General features: G+C 56.8%; 9 protein-coding genes across 9 annotated transcripts; 5 read left to right on the top strand and 4 right to left on the bottom strand.

The window, feature by feature from the left end:
• Positions 1–67: 67 nt before the first annotated feature.
• Positions 68–2,396, top strand: SCHCODRAFT_02673997 (uncharacterized protein; the record flags this gene model as incomplete). The annotated part of the gene is made up of 5 exons (XM_050346696.1): positions 68–255; positions 590–738; positions 957–1,690; positions 1,894–2,088; positions 2,142–2,396. 5 exons carry the CDS (start codon positions 68–70, stop codon positions 2,394–2,396), a joined length of 1,521 nt encoding a protein of 506 aa, XP_050196902.1.
• Positions 2,397–3,588: 1,192 nt separating this feature from the next.
• SCHCODRAFT_0238891 (uncharacterized protein) lies at positions 3,589–5,059 on the top strand (the record flags this gene model as incomplete). The annotated part of the gene is made up of 7 exons (XM_003025914.1): positions 3,589–3,685; positions 3,771–3,918; positions 3,985–4,076; positions 4,142–4,259; positions 4,425–4,698; positions 4,856–4,978; positions 5,024–5,059. 7 exons carry the CDS (start codon positions 3,589–3,591, stop codon positions 5,057–5,059), a joined length of 888 nt encoding a protein of 295 aa, XP_003025960.1.
• A 140-nt stretch (positions 5,060–5,199) lies between these two features.
• SCHCODRAFT_01111165 (uncharacterized protein) lies at positions 5,200–6,875 on the bottom strand (the record flags this gene model as incomplete). The annotated part of the gene is made up of 4 exons (XM_003025904.2): positions 5,200–5,580; positions 5,638–5,983; positions 6,024–6,327; positions 6,389–6,875. 4 exons carry the CDS (start codon positions 6,873–6,875, stop codon positions 5,200–5,202), a joined length of 1,518 nt encoding a protein of 505 aa, XP_003025950.1.
• A 906-nt stretch (positions 6,876–7,781) lies between these two features.
• Positions 7,782–8,090, top strand: SCHCODRAFT_01046019 (uncharacterized protein; the record flags this gene model as incomplete). Its single annotated transcript, XM_050340921.1, has 1 exon — positions 7,782–8,090. A coding segment is annotated over one exon (309 nt), but the record flags the coding sequence as incomplete, so codon positions are not given.
• A 129-nt stretch (positions 8,091–8,219) lies between these two features.
• SCHCODRAFT_02673994 (uncharacterized protein) lies at positions 8,220–9,587 on the bottom strand (the record flags this gene model as incomplete). The annotated part of the gene is made up of 2 exons (XM_003025903.2): positions 8,220–8,399; positions 8,460–9,587. The coding sequence occupies 2 exons, from the start codon at positions 9,585–9,587 to the stop codon at positions 8,220–8,222; spliced, it is 1,308 nt and encodes a 435-aa protein (XP_003025949.1).
• An 896-nt stretch (positions 9,588–10,483) lies between these two features.
• On the top strand, positions 10,484–12,516 carry SCHCODRAFT_02603826 (uncharacterized protein; the record flags this gene model as incomplete). Its single annotated transcript, XM_003025913.1, has 12 exons — positions 10,484–10,537; positions 10,583–10,735; positions 10,792–10,887; positions 10,939–11,056; positions 11,200–11,258; positions 11,348–11,362; positions 11,410–11,490; positions 11,707–11,861; positions 11,912–12,014; positions 12,068–12,162; positions 12,318–12,341; positions 12,471–12,516. The coding sequence occupies 12 exons, from the start codon at positions 10,484–10,486 to the stop codon at positions 12,514–12,516; spliced, it is 999 nt and encodes a 332-aa protein (XP_003025959.1).
• A 731-nt stretch (positions 12,517–13,247) lies between these two features.
• Positions 13,248–14,238, top strand: SCHCODRAFT_02720031 (uncharacterized protein; the record flags this gene model as incomplete). The annotated part of the gene is made up of 3 exons (XM_003025912.1): positions 13,248–13,865; positions 13,916–14,008; positions 14,068–14,238. 3 exons carry the CDS (start codon positions 13,248–13,250, stop codon positions 14,236–14,238), a joined length of 882 nt encoding a protein of 293 aa, XP_003025958.1.
• A 1,168-nt stretch (positions 14,239–15,406) lies between these two features.
• On the bottom strand, positions 15,407–17,997 carry SCHCODRAFT_02720027 (uncharacterized protein; the record flags this gene model as incomplete). Its single annotated transcript, XM_003025902.1, has 11 exons — positions 15,407–15,514; positions 15,650–15,918; positions 15,970–16,155; positions 16,224–16,366; positions 16,654–16,790; positions 16,888–16,938; positions 17,151–17,262; positions 17,530–17,605; positions 17,656–17,667; positions 17,858–17,909; positions 17,986–17,997. 11 exons carry the CDS (start codon positions 17,995–17,997, stop codon positions 15,407–15,409), a joined length of 1,158 nt encoding a protein of 385 aa, XP_003025948.1.
• Positions 17,998–19,834: 1,837 nt separating this feature from the next.
• SCHCODRAFT_02673989 (uncharacterized protein) lies at positions 19,835–20,338 on the bottom strand (the record flags this gene model as incomplete). The annotated part of the gene is made up of 2 exons (XM_003025901.2): positions 19,835–20,251; positions 20,300–20,338. The coding sequence occupies 2 exons, from the start codon at positions 20,336–20,338 to the stop codon at positions 19,835–19,837; spliced, it is 456 nt and encodes a 151-aa protein (XP_003025947.1).
• Positions 20,339–21,092: the final 754 nt, after the last annotated feature.

Below are 21,092 nucleotides of genomic sequence, written 5' to 3'. Positions count from 1 at the left end.
TGCACATTGAATGGCATAAAGGGCGAAGGCGCATTCATCAAAGAAACAAAGCAGACCACCCCGCGACATGTGGACGACCCTGAACGGTGAATTTCGGGCGGACGCCGACGCAGCGGGCACAGCCACCCTACCATACATGGTAATCGCCTTGATGGTGCCGAGGGCGCGGCACAGCACATGCGCTCGGCAGATGCCGTCGGTCGGCCTCCTCGACCCTTCCCCCATGATGTCCCAGCTCCCTGGCTCAGAGGTACGGTTTTCCAAGCTCCCCCTTCCTTGCTTTCTTCAACAAAGCACAGCGCATGCAGCGCCGCTCGCATCTCCGGCGTCTGGGGCTTCCGTGGGGCGTGGACGATCGACGGCAGTGAGATTAGGTGAGCGCCTGCCTGCGTTCTCTCTCGACCACGCTCACGCACGAACAGCTGTCTCGCCGTCGTTGCTGGACATGCGTCCTCCTTCGGGGCACCGTGCCGCTTGCGACCAGCGGCTTGAAGTCGTCGCCACGCTGACCCGCGCAGGCAGGGCGCGATGAGGCGAGGGTCGCAGGTGCGTACTTCGCATCTCCTTCTTTTGACCACCGCTGACCAAGATCAGGCTCCCACAAGCTGGCGCCTCCCTCCCCAGCTCCCCCTCCCGGCTCCCGCAATCTTCGGTCTATTCTGGCTCGCCCTCGGGCTCGGTCGACGCGTCGGGCATCTCCCAGAAGCCTCGGCGTCATGCTGGGGATGCGCCGCGTCCGTGCTGGCGTGATCTCGCGAGCGTCAGTCACGGCTGGCCTACCGCCCTTGAGAAGATCCGTCTCTCCCGCTGGCGCCAGGACCGGGTTGCCGCTCTTCCGTGTGATCAGCTCCCATGCGTAGGACGACCGACCGCATCGATGGCGGCCCGTCGTGCAAATGAGTGCGTGAATCCGGGCTCGTCCGCGTCGAGGCTCGCTCTAACGTGCACTTCCTCAGCGCACCGGACCGTGATCAGCGTAGCTCATCTGCGCTTGACTCGCCACCGGCCCTCTCGGCGATCTCCTCCCCCCGCTCGTCAACTTGCGCCCGCCCCTGCGCTTGTCCGACAACGCGGACAAGATATCCACGATAGACCAACGTCCCACTCGATCACCATGGTCAGCAGAGACCGCCAGCGGGTTCTCAAGAGTGCTCGGCCTCGGAGCGACCTCCAGCTTGCGTTGGTGTGCGACGAAGCTGACCTTGGGACCTCCATACAACACATTTACGCACTGTTCTGTAGAATATTCGTCTGCTATTCGACCGTTTGCTGCTCAGACGTGAGCTCGTGCCCCTCACCCACTGTTTGGAGCCGCCGGTGCTTCGACGATCACCTTACCCAACGGGAGCGATCTCTGCAACCCGAAGATCAACACGACGTCGATCCTCGACTTTGTCAACGACGAGTCGGCTGCTGCGAAGCTGGTGGCCGTGCGGCTGTTCAACTCGGACGGGGCAGGCCTGCGATGACCCTGGACCAACGCTACTTCTACTTACGCCCACCGCCCACGCTACGCGCACGGCTCCGACGACAGCCGGTCCGCCTCCTCGCACGCCCTCCGATTCGCGCGCGCCCCGTCGGGTTGTCGCCCGGCGTAGCCCGCCCATCTTCCTTTGATGTGAGGTACCGGTTCGTTCAGTTCTTCCCGAAACGAGCTTCAGCCGTGCAGTCATGCATTATGGATTCCTTAGTGCGTCCAAGCAGCTCCATCGCCAATCCAACCTCCCTTCATCAGAGCCGATCAACCGACAATGGAAGAAAGCGCAGGATGATCAATGCGCTGAAACAAGTCAATGGAAAGAATCTCTTGCTTTGTGACGAGGAATGGATACCGCCTTATAAGATACCTTCCTCAACTCCAGACTGCGTGCTAATCCTCTCCAAGCTTGCCAGGTGCGCTGGGAATATCTCGCCCTTGTCATGGCCTCCGACACCATATCCTATACTCCGTCTCCAACTCTGACTGCGGGCCCACCTTTCGAACCTTTCCCGGTTGATTCCCAACCCATCGACTCAGTCTTGATCGTTCAAGTGGGAAACGACAGGACGGCCCACAGCAGACGCCAGCTTCAGCTCAACGGCCTCAATGTACGTTTCTGGTCATCGAACTCTCGCAAACGACATTCACCAACGTTCGTTAGGAACTCAGGGAATTCTTTCTCGCAGAGTCTGGCTATACTGAGCCACCTGACGACATCGAAGGGGACGAGTTCTGGTACAGGCGTGTTCGCGTGATGTTCGACGGTACGAGCGAGCTCCTTGCTGTAGACCTCGAGTCTTGGGATGGCCTACTCCCGCGCATGGCAGAAGTCCACTTAATGGCTTGTACACCGCCGACTCCTTCAAATGGAAATTCACTCCGAGGGACAACGTGGCGTAACCTCGTCAGTCAATGACCATTTCTTCCTTCCTTCGCCACTGAATATCACTTAGATCATCTCTTCTTGGGCCTGCTCTTTCATCTTGTTATGGCTGGTGATCCATCACCGCGGCGTTCTGAAGCTTCACGTCCCATAGAGCACTGTAATGTTACTACAATAAAAGAGATCCCGGGCTAAGCGTGCATCGGACACGTCATCAGTCGCTAATCGAGCACGTAGTCAGATAGATGAGAGCTAAGGTTCGGAGGAAACCTGTTCCACACTCGTGGTCTCCAGTGGCAAGCACATGACGTTGACCTTCCCCTCTCGTACAGCGCGCGCGGCAGAAGCGCGGGCGTGCTGCATGGCTCGTATGTCACTGTTTGCATGGGCGCCCGCGTCGGGCCCGCCGAGCTTTGTACCATCGCGCGCGAAGGCGGACCGGAGCAACTTAATGCGCCGCGGATTATCATGCCGACCTAGGGTAGTTACCGGCACTGATCAAGGAACGTTTTGCAGGGAGTAACTTGATGGCATCAGGAAAGAAATGTGGTCTGTATATAGGCCGGTACGGTGCGATGAGGTGGAACCGGTGGGCTCACCAGGAGGATAACAGGCATCTTGACCTGCCCGATTCCTGTGAGGGTGCTAACCTCGGCGAGCCCAGCGCGCCCATTCACGCCTAGTCGTGCGAGCTGCAGCATGCCATCGCTTTCCTTGCTGGAGGAAGAATGGCGGCCAGAGACCGCGTACTCCAGACATCAGTCTGTCAGTGCATGGCATATGAGAGCTCAAAGAAATCATATGCCGCGACGGCTGATCGTGAAGTTGAACATGGCCACGCGTGATCTCGGCAACTGCGCGTGATAAGAGTCGCATGGCATCAAGCCGTCACGCAAGTCCGACGGATCACACTGCCCCACGAGGTGCACCGTCCTTTCCCCGCCAACTCCAAGGATCCATCGTATCCAACCATGCGTATTGACCCCGTTCCCTTTATAACTTTGACCATTGTATGTTAGCTGTCCATTGTGGCTTACGCGACCATTAGTGCGCGGACCAATCGTCATTGCCTTGGCGGGCGCATGGAAAACCACGCAAATGAGAACATAGGTCTTTATGCCACTGCGTTCAAGATGGTCTTCGGGCCCTTCAGAGATATAAATGCGAGGCAAAGTCCTTCCTTTTCCTCCACTCTTCACCTCTCACTGTGGGTCTGATATTCTTGATGACTCAGTATACGCAAGTCGCCGTTCTCTCCGGCCAGAAGGACGGGGTCCTGTCCATAGGTTTCTCCGCGTGCGGCACATTCTTGGTGGCAACTGGTATGCTCTAGGCGTGCATTAGTATCACACAAGCAACTGACTCTGCGAATTGAAGGCTATGCAGGTGTCTGTATATGGGATGTAGCAACGCAGAAGGACGTCGCCATCCCCTCGCCTCCGTCGACGCTGACAGAGAAGCACATTTATACCCGCTCGGTGTGGCTACACTTCGAGGACACGGGCATCCCCATTCTGGTACTGGGCTCGATGCGTGGCGATATAGCCATCTGGAAGTGGGTCGCGAGCAGAGGCGTATGAGACACCGTTCTTCGCACGTAGCGTCACTGAACAAAATCCAGGCTTTCTGTCATACAACTCGCATTCGGTGCTCAGAAGAACAGACAGAAGTCTTGTCAATGGACGTTCTTCGTCGTTCTGTACCATGCGACGAGTGGGGCTGCGTTGCAGTTTCCACAGATAATGGCCGCCTTTTGGTCTGCCTTGTCAGCCCCTCAGGGGATCAAATTCGTCGGCTCTTCGTTGTTGACCTGCCTCCGCCCTTCTGCCCGAAGACTGTGAAGTTCGATGCGTCGTCTCGAACAATTGTGGCCTTTAGCGCGACCGGGGGAACGATGTGTGTAAACCTGGCCATTTTCCGTGATTGAGTTGACCTTTCCTTCAAGGGCGCGTTTTGACTATGACACAGGCCATGAGACTGGCCACAGGGACGATGGCCCGGACGTGATGTTTGTAACCTGCTGCATGGCTCTCGGATACCAGACTTACCGTTTATCACCAGGGCCTCCGTTGCAGTGGACCCGACAAAGTCGATCTTCGCCGCCCATACGGGATCCACCATCGAAATTAACCTTCTGAAAAAGCAGAAACACATCAAGAGCATCGACATCGGAGCACCAGACATCTACTATCCCATGTACATGGCGTTTGGGGAAGGCGGGGACATTCTGGTGTCCGGAACGGACAAGGGTCGTGCTTTACTGCACAATGTTGTGGACGGCAGCCTCGTTCAAACTCTCTTTTACCCAAAGGGCGGATTGGTCCAGCAAGTCGCGGTACGTTGAGCTCAGGCTGGCATTCTGTGTATTCACGATTGAGCAGACATGTACTGTGACTGACCTGCATTTGGTGGCGATTGCAGGATCAAGCATACGCAGACCTCCCGACGTCATTTTGTATTGCAAGCCTCGCTCTGAGCACGGCCATGCTCAGATAGCAACGCTGGCTGGAGCGCGTCGCGACTCGGGCGCCTCAAAGCCTGGTACTGGCACCTTCGAGCGCATGTGCTGGTGCATAGTGATTGCGCTATTGATTGTGTACGGCGCAATCGTGGTAGTGAGTGTTTAGGCAACCCTTATTTCTCCGCTTATGTCTGTGCAGACGCAACACCCCGTTCCCTTTTTGGCAGGACTCTAAACTGCTGGTAGCCATTCGGTAGTAGTGCAGTAGCCCGTACAATTTGTCGCGCTGCGAATAAAGAGCAGTATACATGGCGAGATGGCATGAGTGAATTTCGGGGACGTGCTCCGGTGAAGGCGACGGTCAAGTAGGAAAAGCTATGTTACGGGGCGTGCTGTGGTAGAATACCGAAGTCCAGAGGGTAGCATTCCAGGCGGCACCAGAAACCGAGACTCGGCGACTTCCGCGTCGCTCCAGGGCCATTGCTTCAGAACCGAGGTCGACGCTATGCTGGCGGCCGCCCCCCCCCTCCCGGCGTCCCCACAGGTCATACCGCTCAAAGGTCCTTTAGACACCCATCGACTTCCAAGGCCATTGTCCGCAAAGTCGCACGCGTGCTTCCCCACCAACGCATTCGCTGTGAGACGACCCGGATGTGAAGCGCCGGCGTCACCGTTGGGTCCAGGACTGTTGAGGAAGCACCTTCCACCCGCAAACGATTCCCTCACTGCTGGCGGGTCCGATGACGCATAACATCCCTCGAACATCAGCTCTATCAGCTCCATTGCCAGCAGTCACCGGTTCCATCGGCTCACTCGAAGCTCGCCCGCGATGCGGATCACAGTGTGCGCGAAGACAAGGTCCGAGGATCCGAGCTTGAAGCATTTGCGCGATGCCTTCACGCGGTCGCGCAGGAGGTCGGTGATCAGAGGCGCGACGATATCGAGCGTCCGGGGACGCACAGGTCCGATGAGGACCGACGCTGTCGAGTCCAGCCGGAAGAGCTCCTCGAGACGCCGCCAGTCTGTCGTGAGCGGGTGCTGAAGATTCGCAGGACGCGATAGCAGGCGCGTGAGCAGCAGCAGTACAGGGAGGTGGAGGTGGACAAGCAGGTTATGGTTATCCCGGCCAATGAGGCGCGCAGGTGCGAGCAGCACCTCCCTGGACGTCGATACAGGCGCCCCCGGCCCAATTGCTCGACATATCGGCCGCAGCAGCGAATAGAAGTGCGGCGTGGGGGAGGCGCTCGCCGCCAACGGCTGGCGGTTCACCAGGACCTCCGGCCAGATGCATTGCAGTGAGCGTCGGATCGTACGCCTCCTCGCCCCACCCGCCTATCGCCGTCTCGCGTAACGGTAGCGTACTCTCCGCCTGATGTCGTCCGCCATTTTCACGACCACCAGCAGCATCGTGGGAGGAGGAGCTCTCCTTCATCAGCATGAGCAGGAACTGACAGAACATGACGAGCGCCGCACCGCGTGTGAGCAGCGAGTCAAACGTCCAAGCTGGCGAGATGCCCGCGGGATCATCGTGCTCATGCCCCGCGCGACGGGGATGACAAGGGACTGGTGATGTTGCACGACGACCCGACGGGGCGCGCGCGAATCGGAGGGCGTGCGAGGAGGCGGACCGGCTGTCGTCGGAGCCGTGCGCGTAGCGTGGGCGGTGGGCGTAAGTAGAAGTAGCGTTGGTCCAGGGTCATCGCAGGCCTGCCCCGTCCGAGTTGAACAGCCGCACGGCCACCAGCTTCGCAGCAGCCGACTCGTCGTTGACAAAGTCGAGGATCGACGTCGTGTTGATCTTCGGGTTGCAGAGATCGCTCCCGTTGGGTAAGGTGATCGTCGAAGCACCGGCGGCTCCAAACAGTGGGTGAGGGGCACGAGCTCACGTCTGAGCAGCAAACGGTCGAATAGCAGACGAATATTCTACAGAACAGTGCGTAAATGTGTTGTATGGAGGTCCCAAGGTCAGCTTCGTCGCACACCAACGCAAGCTGGAGGTCGCTCCGAGGCCGAGCACTCTTGAGAACCCGCTGGCGGTCTCTGCTGACCATGGTGATCGAGTGAGACGTTGGTCTATCGTGGATATCTTGCCCGCGTTGTCGGACAAGCGCAGGGGCGGGGCGCAAGTTGACGAGCGGGGGAGGAGATCGCCGAGAGGGCCGGTGGCGAGTCAAGCGCAGATGAGCTACGCTGATCACGGTCCGGTGCGCTGAGAAAGTGCACGTTAGAGCGAGCCTCGACGCGGACGAGCCCGGATTCACGCACTCATTTGCACGACGGGCCGCCATCGATGCGGTCGGTCGTCCTACGCATGGGAGCTGATCACACGGAAGAGCGGCAACCCGGTCCTGGCGCCAGCGGGAGAGACGGATCTTCTCAAGGGCGGTAGGCCAGCCGTGACTGACGCTCGCGAGACCACGCCAGCACGGACGCGGCGCATCCCCAGCATGACGCCGAGGCTTCTGGGAGATGTCCGACGCGTCGACCGAGCCCGGGAGCGAGCGAGAAGGAGCCAAACATTGCAGAAGCCGGGAGGGAGGCGCCGACCTGTCAGAGCCTGCTTGTTCGTCAGCGATGGTAGAAAGAAGGAGATGCAGAGTACGCACCTGCGACCCTCGCCTCATCGCGCCCTGCCTGCGCGGGTCAGCGTGGCGACGACTTCAAGCCGCTGGTCGCAAGCGGCACGGTGCCCCGAAGGAGGACGCATGTCCAGCAACGACGGCGAGACAGCTGTTCGTGCGTGAGCGTGGTCGAGAGAGAACGCAGGCAGGCGCTCACCTAATCTCACTGCCGTCGATCGTCCACGCCCCACGGAAGCCCCAGACGCCGGAGATGCGAGCGGCGCTGCATGCGCTGTGCTTTGTTGAAGAAAGCAAGGAAGGGGGAGCTTGGAAAACCGTACCTCTGAGCCAGGGAGCTGGGACATCATGGGGGAAGGGTCGAGGAGGCCGACCGACGGCATCTGCCGTCCGCAAGTGGCGTGCCGCGCCCTCGGCACCATCAAGGCGATTACTATGTATGGTAGGCTGGCTGTGTCCGCCGCGTCGCCGTCAGTTCGAATCTCGACGTTCAGGCCTTTCGACGTGCACGCACGCCCCGACAGGCGGGAGACACCACACAGTCCTCCTAGCTCATCAGTGCCCCACCCGATGGTTGCACCTCCAGGTGCTGTTCCTCAGTCTTCAGACCCTCGCCTCTTCCGCGGCATCTGCCGTCCGCATGTGGCGTGCCGCGCCCTCGGCACCATCAAGGCGATTACTATATATGTATGGTTTCTCGTTTTACTCTCGGTGCATTCGGTTTACCTCACCTTGCTGCCATCAGCTTATGTTCCGCGTAATCATCTGCGCCAGACATACGAAAATGTAGATAATCAACAGTAAGTGTATCAATGATCAATGTTTTTTCGCCTTAGGCCTCGTCGTTGCGTCTCTATTCTGCAGGGTATCGAGCGCTTGCTTCTGCAAACGACGCATTGCATGGTTCTGGAGGTAATGCAGACGATTAACGGCAAAGTCACGAACGGGCCATCGTTCCTCGTAATCAGTATCGAGCTCCGGGAAATTTTGGATTGCCTGCGGGTCCCAACGTCAGCACTTGCACCGGCGGTCGGTGGGATGCTCAGAGGTACGAACCTCCAGCTCTAGCCTCTCGATGCGTGCCGGCTCCTGCTTGGTCAGGGACTTTGTACCGTCCAATATACGGTCTACGAGCTTATTGATCTCCTTCTGCCCAACTATTTCAGTGGGCCAGATGGTGATGAACGAAGAGTGACTGACCCTAACATTGTTATACTTGTGTGCAGGCCAGCCGAGTGCATCCTGAAGATTGTACCCCCCTTTTCCAGGCTTGCCACATTCACCCTTTGGCTTCCGCGTGCGCATGCTGGTCGTGTCTGGCAGGACGATGGCTTCGCGTGGAGTTGAAGGGTTTCCCTCCGGTACTCGATCAAGATCGCGATCCGAACGGTTGTCGTCTGAGGCGCGGATGTGAAGCTCGTTGTGTACCTGTTCAGTATCCGGATAGGTGCCGTTCTGAGGGACATACATACGGGCAGCGATGACTCGGCTGCTTCGGGCGGGAGCAGCGGTGCCCGTAGCAGCTTCGGCGACGTCGTGCGGCACAGCTCCACCAGTCTGTCGGTCCAGGGATTCATCCCTCGTCGTAGCGGCTGTGTCCGTGGCCAATTCGTCGACTTCGCGCAGCTCTGCCCCAGCAGTCTGTCGGTCCGAGGATTCAGTGGCCGTCGTCGGAACGATGGGGTCCGTAGCCGCTTCGGCGATGTCGCGCGAGACTGCCCTGCCAGCCGGTCGGTCCGAGAGTCCAGCACAATCGTCCGCGACGCGGTCCACCCATGCGCCAGGATCGCTGTCGAGGGATGGGGAAATTGCAAGGGGTCGGGTCCGATGACGGCGCTGTTCCTCTTCTTCGTCCGATGTGCTGTTACGACTGGAGCCAGTGTATGGCACAAAGTCGCTGTCTGCGACTGAAGTGCTGGACGTCTGAGGGGCGAGAGGGTTCGTGTGCGGATATGACGTCTGAGGAGGTACGCGCGTCATGATCTCTTGATCCATGGCCTCTGGCCTCACTCGTTGCAGCGTCTGCCTCAGCTGGACCATTGGATACGGTGCCATGCGCCGACGAGAGACTGGTGTGCGGATGACTTCAGCGAGGAATGGCTGGCGATCGACGGTATCGTAGAATCTGCCGTCCTGATCGCTTTCGGCGTAACGCCAAGAATCGCGGCCAGGTGTCGTACGCATTCCGTGAAGTATGGGAGGAAGAGACGAGGTTGCCAGTACTTAGCAGGACACGACAGGGGAAGAGCGCTGCCTTGGCCTGGCGCATGCTCCTTTGCGCTTAGGCAGCATGACCTTACGCTGCTTTGTCTTCGTAGGGGTCGAAAGCCACGTGTAGTTGATCGAAGAAATCGAGCGCATTGTCCGCAAAGTAGTCCCAGGTTCGCTGGTTGGTACACTAGAATCAAGTTCAAAGAGCTTTGCATGTGTCAAATGGTAGCCTTAGCGCGGGCCTACCTCATCGTAGAAAGTCGAAGGAAGTCGAAAGGAACAATCATTAACATCCATTCCGATAATCATTGCGTTGTTGATACTTGATTGATCTCGCGTGACCAACCGTCATCTATCACAATAGCACGTGGTGCATCCCAAACGGACCCATTAGGAAAAGCATCAGAAGCGGCACCGCGATTGAAGACCGCCGCTCTGGTGCGACGTGCAACCAAACGTGCAACATATTTTCCCTCGAACTTTGCTCGACTGCAGTGGCACCGGCCGCTATTTTGATCCTCGAATCAGACGGGCCTCCAGCACGTAAACGCGTGCGCTCACTCTGTCGCCCATCTATCCGGCGCATCATCGCCCCCGTGCTAAGACCATCCGGCGATTCACCTAACTGTGCATAATAGCTTCACTTTGATGCACATTCAAGATGGGGTCCGCTACCACGCTGATATGTGCCGAAGAGCTCAAGCCATCCCTTTACTCTCTTTCCCATCGCTCAGCCTTCTTTCAGCACGACCTACTGCGATTCCCAGTAAACAAGGCCATTGTCATCAATGAATTAGGAACAGCCTCTGCTCTATAAAGCTGGTGGCAGACATGACAGAGTCTCTCTCTCTGTCTCTCTCTCTCTCTCCATGGACAGAATTATCTCGGCCTCTGACGAACCGGGTGACCATGATACTTCCTCGGTAAGTCGCCTCCTTAGTTCCATCAAGCATGCTAATGTCGTCCAGGATATAGAAGTCTCTGGGTCGTCCGTCCGCCAGCTTCAGGATCATACGTCCCATGAAGGAGATCTTTTGGATCAAGTACAAGCGCTGAGTCTGTCCATACGTCGGCTTGAAAAAGAGAATTGGTCGCAAGGACGAGAGCTCTCTTCCCTCATGGTGCGTAACCTGAGTACCAGCTCATATTCATCACCGTGACGGTTGAAGCTTCTCAGGACGATGATGACGCGGAACATGATCGATTCCGCAGGGCCATCGTGACCAAGAATGAAGAAATTACTGCGTTGCAAGCTACGGCAGACTCGCTACAGGTACGTATTCTTCTGATATGTGACTGTCTATGGCTAAAAAATATCACTCAGCGGCGCTGGCAAGAACATGTCGCGGGTCAGTGGTCAGAAAGCGCCTCGGTGCACCCCAACATCGGGGCATGCCCCGCTCCAAGTCGCGAACACTACAATTGTTCCTTCCCTCCGCAAGGTATACAATCACGTCCGAATGGACAACACTGGCAGGAGGGTGAGATTGAAATTGGAATCACCGGACTTCAGGTGCGATAAGCGTAGCTGAGCCAAAGAAACCTTCTTAGCAGCTCTAGACCAGGGCGACAAACACTGAGGCAGATCGGGAAAAATGCATGAAGAATAGGGACACCTGGCGCATCATTCTCAGCCAACTTAAGGTACGCGTCTACTTATGGGCGAGCGTACCCGTTTAAGACGAGTTCAGGAGAACCACGAACAAGCCATATTATCTCTGGAGCAGCGACAGGAAAGGTTAGCCAAGGTGAGCCATATTGCCGCGTCACTAAAAAGACACTGAAGACCGCGCAGAGGCTTGAGTGTGCAGAGGCGCGCGCCCAACATTGTCAGCAGATCATAAGCAGAATCCAGAAAGAGATATCTCTCGTCCAAGTATGTCAATGTTCATCTATGACGATGTAAGCCGCTCATAGATCCCGGCAGAAAGTTGTCTCAGCCATGGGACGCTCGGTCCAATTTCTACCTGTAGATGGACCCGAACTCACGTCGGCTGACCGGGGCCCCGGTCGTTCGTATCTTGTTGATGCGTCGGCACTACCTCATGAGGCCGATGTTCACGAACGCCCTCATCCACCTATATCTGAGCAGCCTTCCGCGTTGTCATGCATCCTTGCGAATCCTATAGCCGACAGAGGACCTTCAACATCTGCACTGGAGGTATCAGACGGCTCTGTGAAAGAGCCTGTCAAAGTCAAGAAGAATGCCAACAAGATTGCTAAGCAGCGTAATGAGAATACGGCACGGTTCGGACAACGTCGTCTGAAGTTCGCAACGCTTAACTGACGACGCATAGTAATCATTGCTTGCGCGATTGGTTGCAAGACCATCCGCGTGGGACCAACGGTCAATTCGATGCACACTGGAGGAATATACGAGCCAACGCTGACCTTCTCAAAGTAAGGCAATCCATCATTACCAGTGAACGAGAGGCTGACTATCCACACCATAGCCATACCAAGATCGTGCCCGTAAGGACGTTGTAGTGGGCAAGGCGAAGCTAAACCACGACAAGCCCGCCAAGCTCTCAGGAAAGAACACCGCACGGTCTGTAGATATTCCTTCGCTCGATACCATAAAACTGATCCGTCGAGAGCAGGAACCACTGCATGCACGATTGGCTGATTGAGCATCCATCGGGAACCAATGGCGAATTTGATCTGCATTGGGCGCGAGTACAAGAGCACGCTGAACTACTTCAGGTATTTGTTCAGGCAGATAACCCAGTGAGTTGGACTTGCTCAACGCACTTGCGTCTTCGTAGATGTACCGTGATCGGGCCAAATCCTCGTAGTCGTCCACAGCATTGAAGGGAGCATGCCAACTTTGCCAAACCTATGACGATGGCCATCAAGAGAGGGTGCGCGTGCCGCAGGCGGTGATTTGGAGGAAGACCTGTAGCGCGAACAAGCAGTATACTTTCTGCTTTGTATTCAATGCAAAATTACTCTCTGTATCAATGTGCTGCGAAGGCACAGCGCGCCTGTGCTTAGGTCAAAAAGAACTGTGAAGCATCCACAGTCAGGATCGAACGCTGCACCACAGGTGTTCATGCTGCGTAGTTAGACCACTACACAACGACAGCTCTGTTCACGTAGCAAGTGCATAATTTATATAAACACCAGTTGCTGTAGTGTCCCAGCTTCGATGCTATCACCTATGGCAGTATAGACTCATCGCAAACACTCGCATAATTCGAGCGACAGAAGAAAGCAGCAAGGACTACCAACTATAATGTGGCGGTCAATTCCCACGACATTCCGAATACGGCTAGTCAAAGGTCTAGGGGCGATGTTTGGAAGCTCATTCTCTTTCAGCGACAATGGACAATAGAACGTAGCGGCGAAGCCCTTCAATGACCTTCGAGAATGACGTCGCCTTGGACCCCTTCACATGATTGACGCATCGCGTTGCGCCATTGTATATCAAAGCTCGAGCAGGCTTTGTTCTCCCTTTGACATGGCGCCGATCCTCTTGCAGCGGTCTACTCGAAAGCGTCATTTGCATCGTCAAAGGTCAGGATTTCGAAAGCCAGTCACTCGTTCGACGCAGCAGCAAGGGTCTTCGCGTCGGTTTTGGTCTGCTTTATAAACCGCAGACAGCATCCGTGGTTCCCAGTTCACCAGTTCACCATGCTCTCCGCTTCTTACGGACGCCTCAAGCAACACGTCGAGGTCGTCGTGAAAAACCAGTTTTACGACACCGCTGACCGCCGCCCGCTCCCTGTTAGCGTCGAAGTCAACATCAGTACCTCCTCTCACCAGCTTGATGGTCCCTATGCGCCAGCTCAATCATCGGTCCCCTCCGCTATAGAGCCCTCCGAAGGCGGCGGAGTTTGTACGGTCATCGAGGATAACGATGGCAGTAGCGATTCCAACTCGGAGAGCGAAGGCTCAGACGATGACAGACCCTCGCCTTGTTGGAGTGGCAATTCTCCTCCAGTCTCATTCACACCGCAGCGTGCCAGCCCCGACGGATGGAAGACTGGCATTCCTGTCGTTGGCCCTGCACACAACAACAGCATCGATCATGATCATAAACCCATCTCGCTTGCCCGAGCCCCCGCTCGAACGTCTGCACCTCAAAGCCGCGGCAGCTCTGCCCGTGCCCCTAGCCGGTCTACGGACCCTCTTCCGACTGATGCACGTCGCATCCGAAAGCCTCATGGTGAGCCCGGGAAGCCGAGCAACGGTGGCTACAGTCTGAAAGAGGCCTTGGGCTGGCCCTCCGACCGCTACAATGCAGTTCGGGTAAGCAGCGTTATCCTGCGTCAGTTACGAGATGCTCAATTACATTGCAGCGCTCCATGAACCAGCTGGTGGATTCCTTCCTGGACACATCGCGTCCTCTGACCAAGCAAACCTCGGCACGTCTAGAAGTCTTTGAGGAGGAGGTAAGACACTCGCTCGAGTATAAGGCTTCTAATGGACGCGACTATGACAGGCGCTCAAGCTTTTCCCGGAGTTCGGCAACGACTTTCAGGACCGTTGGCCTATTCGCGCCTTCGCCAGTAGCCGTCTGCACTATCTACAGAACAATACCGCTCGCCTGAAGCAGAAGGCAGAGCTGGCTCAGCTCAAAGAGAGCAGTGGGGGTGTCAAGCCCGAGGGGTCGGGCTCGTGAACAAGTCGGCGATGTACGGCTCGAAAATAGCTAGAGTAACGGAATGATATGCAACGCCCTCCACAACAGAAGCCCCGAAATCTTTCAGTGTCGTTCTCAATCTATCTCATGCATACAAGTAATATTGAAATCCTGGGACGGCGAGCGAACCGGAACGAATTCGAGAGCAACACAGTAAGGCATGAGGGCCCCATTATACTGAGGATATTCATCGCGTACGCAGAAGGCTCGACGGGGCGCCTAGACAATGAGGTAGGATAAATCGGCAAAGCACTGATGTTCGAGTGTACATGATACGTGGGGGAAGTGAGCTCGGGCTCGGGAGGAGCGACGCGCCCTGCGTATCACCAAGCACTCTGCACTCTGCGACGTATCGTCTTCACCCAATGTCGCCCCCGTCTCCCCCACCCTCTTTGCCTCCCCAGCCACGCGCCCCTTCCTTCTCCGTCATTCATAACCCCGCTTCCTCATCCCGCTTCACCCACTATTCCTCAAAGGCTCGCCAAACAGGTAGCCCGCCGACCCCGAGGACACGCAGTGTGCTGAGATCGACCTTGACTGCGTTCAGCATACCACTTGCGGAGAGTTGGCGCGAAGGCAGGTCTACGAAGAGCATAGCACCGAATGTCCAGCAGCCGGTCGCGCCACAGGAGGTGGTGGCGAGATGGCAGGAAAGCCCTGCGCATTCGCCTTGACGCATGAGGCGTCTTGAGCGCGCTCAGGCTTTGGAACACATCCGACTGCGGGCCCCGGGAAACGGAGCACGTCGATCACAGGGCCACAGTGGCCAATCGCTGCCCTTCGGTCTCCAAGTCTTCTGCAGATTCAGCGCATCTACCGCGCCCACAATTCCTTGACGCCATATTCGACGCGAAAACTTGTCACCAGCGCCGCCCAGTGATGATAGACGTAGAGACTTACAACGATCGCGCGGATGGCCGTTCACGAGTGATAACATCCGTAATCGTACGAGTAGCCAGGACGTCGAGGAGCGTGATCTTGCCAACACCGGAGACACGCCCAAGCGCCGTGAGCGTGCCGGGCTTAACCCGCTTAACCCAATCAGCGACGTGACCGACCAGGCGGTGGTCCTCCTTATTCTGAAGTAGCAGACGTCGACCTAGTAGAAGATCTTGGTGAGGAGCTGAATGGCGGCCACGGTGCGGTCCTAGCCGACGCTATTGTTGTCCGCGAACTTCGCGCCGCCAGCTGCGTCCCCGACGTCCTGGCCACAGCGCTTGAGAAGACGGCTCCACCGCAAGGCGAAGACTGCACCCTGGGATACGATGAGCACACATAGGAAGACTATCATGATTAGTTGTCGGTCGTACATTGGACTTCGGAGCCGCAATCTTCTCCGTCGCGAGAAAGTGCGTCCCGCAGAAGAGCACCATGAAGCCGATTAGAATACCAAAGGTACGCCAGACATGCGATAGTCGTAGGTCGTGTTGACGTAATCCAGGCCGTAGACGACAGTACATCTCAGCACGGCACCCGTCGTCGCGCATACAAACTCCTCGCCGGACAGGGTCTCGTAGCCGTGGCCCATGCACACGTACTGAAAACAGTTGAAGACGCGCCCGTTGGACTCCATGACCGGGATGGTCTCGAAGGCGTAGCCAATGGGGCAGATGATCCAGTGAAACCAGACCATTGTGTCCCGCGTTGGAATGGTGAAGCCTAATTGCCGGTTGAGTACGATCGGCCAAAAAATCGGCGAAAACGACGTACTAGTGTAGATGACGAGCGCCAGCATAAAGTCACCAGTCAAGGCATGGGTTGGGAAAGCGTGCGAGTCGCAGAGACGATGTTCCGGAAGATCATGGACATGGTCGTCGTGCAGGTAAAGGTACAGGAAGAACGGGCCGACCTTACGGCGCAGGTTGGACATACGCGAGGTTGACCGCGAGCGAAGTGCTGATGTTTGACGACAGCCCCACTAGGATAGATAGTATCCGTATCCGGCTGCATGTTCTAGGACATACTTGTGATGATGAGGGCCATGACAGAGTTACCGAATACGGTGACATAGAAGTTGGTCATGTCGCCCCTGAGCCGCTGTAAGCCACGCTCGACACGAAGACCGATCTGTTTGCCGAAGGAGAGCGTGTACGAGGACTTGACGCTCCTGCAACAAAATCAGTATCCGCATGCATGTGCCTACGACGGCGCACGTACAAGTCCTTGGACTGCTGGCTGCGGCGCAAGCGCTGGAACTTCTTTTACTGCTCGACGTCAACCGGGAACTCCGCATTGTGCGCCTCATTCTGCAGAGCAGCTGTTGCCAATCAGGATTTTCCTTCCACTGCTGCGCAAATTCGTCCAGCGTACGAAGGTCGCTCTTCTCAAAAAGGGGGCGCACAATGCGCTCCGCGGGTTCGCGAGCGAGGTCAAGAAGTCTCCGCGCACTCGTACCCCATCTCGGGGAAGAATGCCTCCGCGTCGGCGGTGCGGCCGAAGTAGATCTGGCGGCCCTCGTAGAGCAGTGACCTTGTAGAGGAGATCGTGCGCGGACTGCGAGGCCTGATAGATGACGACGAGCGGCGTGGAGCCTGTGAGCTTGGTCTAGCTGCAGAAGGTGCAGATGTACTCGAGCGCCGTCGCGAAGTCGAGATCACGGGTAAAGCGATGTCCCAGAATCGGACGTACGCCTAGGAGGAGGTGGCCTCTGCGATGGAGACCCGCCTGCACTCGCCGCCACTGTTGAAGGATCAGCAGGAAGCATGAGAGATGCTGGCCAGGCAAGTACCTCACGCCACGGATGAAATCATTTTCAACGCGCGTCCTCACAGTACGGCTCAGACTGCATCGAAATTGGCATTGAGTTCGAGTGCCCAGGCCGCCAGGACTTATCATACATAGCCATGACCACATCTGTGGAATAGCGTCAGTGAGATCGTTTCGAGGCATACCGAGCGCGACATGACGCGCATATGCTGAGCCCGATCCTCGCGCGAGACGCCCTCGATACGCATACGGGGGCAGAGGGCCTTCCCGGCCAAGAGCAGAGTGTCGCTGATCGTACTGCGGTTGGAATGAGCATAATCATGCGGAAGTGTTAAGCGAAGTACTTGCAGATGGTGGTAATGGACCTCCGTCTCAACATTGTAGATGACCTCGCCACGGAACTCCTCGTGCATGAGCTCCTAAGAGATACCCTGGCACTGTACGTTGGGATCTCGTCGTCGCAGATCCCATGGTGTTGCCGAAGACCGTCTTGGGGAAGGTCGAACAGCCAATGGGGCAGATATTAGCAACTGGTCCGATCGACGCAACATGTCGATCACCTACCTCCCCGGACGCCCCAAGACCGCCAGCAGCCGCGTTGGCAGCGACACTTCTCCCCGGTGAAGCGCCGCCGCGTCCGCTAATATCATATGAGTTGGGTGTCTCAACCATGGGAATGGGCGCACGCACCTTCGCCCTCCTCTACGACAACATCAGCCTGTTGCGACAACTTCTTGATACAGGAAACGTTGTTGAGTAGTGATGGTACGTGGCGGGAGTCGTCAAAATTGGGCTAGATCGTTGCAGTGGGGATTGCGCAGGTTGTAGAACGACAGGCGCCGCTGGCTCCATCAGCAGCCCGCCGCGTGGAGGCCGATGACGCCTGACGCACCATGGCGAGTCTCGGCGAGGGGCTGGCAGACGCGTGCTAGCCTGTTGCTCGTCTGGGAGGCGTAGAAAGTACATGCTGATTGTCGAGCGCGCTCAGAGGGTTCATAATGCATGACACGGAGAACTCACCAGGACGGACATGACAAACGCGTCTGCAGTGTACAGAATATGTCGAGGGCTTGCGCGTTCTACGGTCTCCTTGCGAAGGGGCGCCGATCCTCGGTCTATTCAAAGTTGTTCGACGACTGGCCGCAGCTGGCTGCTGGCTGCGGGACCAAAACGTGGACTTCGAAGTGATCGATTAGCTCGAGATCAGCCGGCCGGGCCGCACGATGACGAGCCTCCTTCGAATTCCTTCCTTCCCTCCCACACACCATCATGTCGTTCCCTCGTCGCGGCCCTTCCCCCTTGTCTCAGTCCATGCCACGGATATCTCTCCCTTATCCATCTTTAGTCTCGAGGTGTGCTATTGCGCCCTCTCCCGGTTTATATATCTGGTATGCATCATATCTCAGTTTGGGGCTCGCGTACAGGCGTTCAAAAGTCGATTAAGGGCGAAGAGATCAGTGTTATGGCCCCCCGCGGCTTGATTTCCACTGTGAACTGTACACCTGAGGTGGCCGCAGAGCGAGTGTGTAGGACGGGGCAAGGAGGCCGTCACGCCTCATGCGAAGATAGTTGGAAGAAGTACGCGAAAAATGACGAGAGGACGGGACTGTATAGCGGTGCAACATAGAACGCGTCATCGCTACTCATGCCTTCAGTCGTCATTCGCCAACGTCTGGTATTTGACTTCTCTGCTGCTCACTAGCCTCGTACACGCTCCAGACGGTTCACTCCAGGCGCCTGAACGCACTCACCGTTCAAATGCTCATCGCGCCCGCCCCCGCGGGGTGTGGCAGATGCCCAAAGCCATGCCGCACCCCGCAAGAAAGAGGATGGGCGCAGCAAAGCAGGCGAGGGGACAATGCACAACGAAGCCGAAGATGGTGTGTCTGAGGTCGGCAGCAAGGAGGTAGCGTCTGTCTCACCTTCACTATGTCCACCACTGACCTATGCCCATCGCTCTAGGCTCCGCAGTGGCTTGATGCCTGCCTCTCCGTCCTTTCTCGTCCCCTGGCTACGCTTCTTCCCTAACATGGGCGTCAACTTCGACCTTCGCTCTCGTTCACCATCTCCACCCTGCCTGGATGCGAAGGCTCTACGCGCATTTTACTGCCGTCAAATTGCACTATTCAGCTGCTTGCGTGTAGTTTTGACGTGTCATGGGGACGCAGAGACACAGAAGGACATGATAAGGTCGGCGAGAGTGTTGTCAAATGCGTAGGGCAGGGAGGAAGAAGGGTAATGGACGCCGCCGACTCGTCCATAATAATGGTCTGCGGCTGTCAACCGACGTACCAACGTGAGTCAAAGCCTAGCTGCCTGCGGGACACGAACCCTGACAGTTGTTTGCGCGTTGGATCAGGACGGGGAAAAGTAGCGTTGAACGGGTGGAGACCGAGGAAAGAAATGATGAAGCGTGACAGCGACAGCGAAATGACCTAGCGGCTATGATGGGCGCGAGAACAGCTGGGAGATGCGAAAGAGCCGAGTACGCCACAATAGGCGCTCGTCCCGCCTCCTCAATCGCTCGGATTCTCCAAACATATTATGTAGGTGCCCTTATAACCGTTGAGGGTTTTATGGACAAACGCGAAAGCGGAAGTTGAGTAGAGACATGTTTTGTGACTTAGACGCGCGCTGACGACTAGTGAGCGTACCCATGAAAGCATCGGATCAGTTCAGGAGTCAGGACAGGTCGGATCTCGTTAATTTCAGGCCATATTAGGTTTGAATAATGGTCACCACACTTTCCCCAGCACCGCTCCGGAATGCGCGACAGCAGCCGTGGCCTACAGATATACCTCGGATGGATATCGTCTGCGGGTTCGGAAAGGACCGAGCCTACGCGCGAGCCTTCATCAGGGAAAATCGATCAGTGCACGTTCCGCAACATGGCCAGTAAGACATACTCGCAAATAGCTATATCGGCGGCTGCTCGCTCGGCCCTAGGACCCATGTTGCGAATGGCGACCCTTGGTCCAATCGCAGCAAGCACGACGTCACCGTCGAATGTCACCGTCGCCCCGGGAAGCGCTTTTATGGCCTGGTTCTCAGGAAGGGCTTTGTGTCTCTTGAAGAAGACACGAAAACGGTACTGCCGACCGCCGACAGCGATGTTGACGATGATGTCGTGTACGTAGCTCTGCTGTCGTCGATACCCGAGCTCATCCGCTGCATAGAGATAACGGCGATTGGGACGCCGTCTATCTCCTTGATACGAGACAACCACACCTTTTCCTCGACCTTCAAGGCAAGGGTACAGGAGCGCGCGGACGCCTTTGCTGTATAGCTGACATAACATTCAGCATCTCCAGACGTAGATGAAGTTGTCGCTAACCGTCCTGGACTTGGGAAGTGGGGTTTGATACGTGGGCATTGTACGGGGAGGGTCGGCGGATGGACAAGCGCTCGCGGCACGACTTAAATCTTCATGGATAAGCTTTGAACTCTTTGAGTCTAATGGGCGAAAGGAATCGAAGTCGTCAGGGATCGTTTGTATTCATGAAAAGTGCGCCTTCAAGAAAAAGGTGTTTTCCATCATCGCTTGCAGCCTCTCCGATGCCGCGGGGCATTAATGTGACAGCGGAAGACAGTGAAAGGAGATGTGTAAAGGAGCAAGCACGGCAGCTTCCAATACGCGAAACCTGTACACGAGGCCACGCTCGCGGCATCTCCAGCAGCTTTTACCATCAAGTTTCCGACCAGCGTATACCACCAGCCGCAGTCGCGCGAGAAACTGGAGAGGAACAGCACCTGGAGGTGCAACCATCGGGTGGGGCACTGATGAGCTAGGAGGACTGCGTGGTGTCTCCCGCCTGTCGGGGCGTGCGTGCACGTCGAAAGGCCTGAACGGCGAGATTCGAACTGACGGCGACGCGGCGGACACAGCCAGCCTACCATACATAGTAATCGCCTTGATGGTGCCGAGGGCGCGGCACGCCACTTGCGGACGGCAGATGCCGTCGGTCGGCCTCCTCGACCCTTCCCCCATGATGTCCCAGCTCCCTGGCTCAGAGGTACGGTTTTCCAAGCTCCCCCTTCCTTGCTTTCTTCAACAAAGCACAGCGCATGCAGCGCCGCTCGCATCTCCGGCGTCTGGGGCTTCCGTGGGGCGTGGACGATCGACGGCA

Source organism: Schizophyllum commune (assembly GCF_000143185.2).
Source record: "Schizophyllum commune H4-8 unplaced genomic scaffold SCHCOscaffold_19, whole genome shotgun sequence".
In the NCBI taxonomy this organism is placed as follows: domain Eukaryota; kingdom Fungi; phylum Basidiomycota; class Agaricomycetes; order Agaricales; family Schizophyllaceae; genus Schizophyllum; species Schizophyllum commune.
The sequence above is the reverse complement of the archived record's forward strand: the minus strand, read 5'-3'. Positions and strand labels throughout refer to the sequence as shown.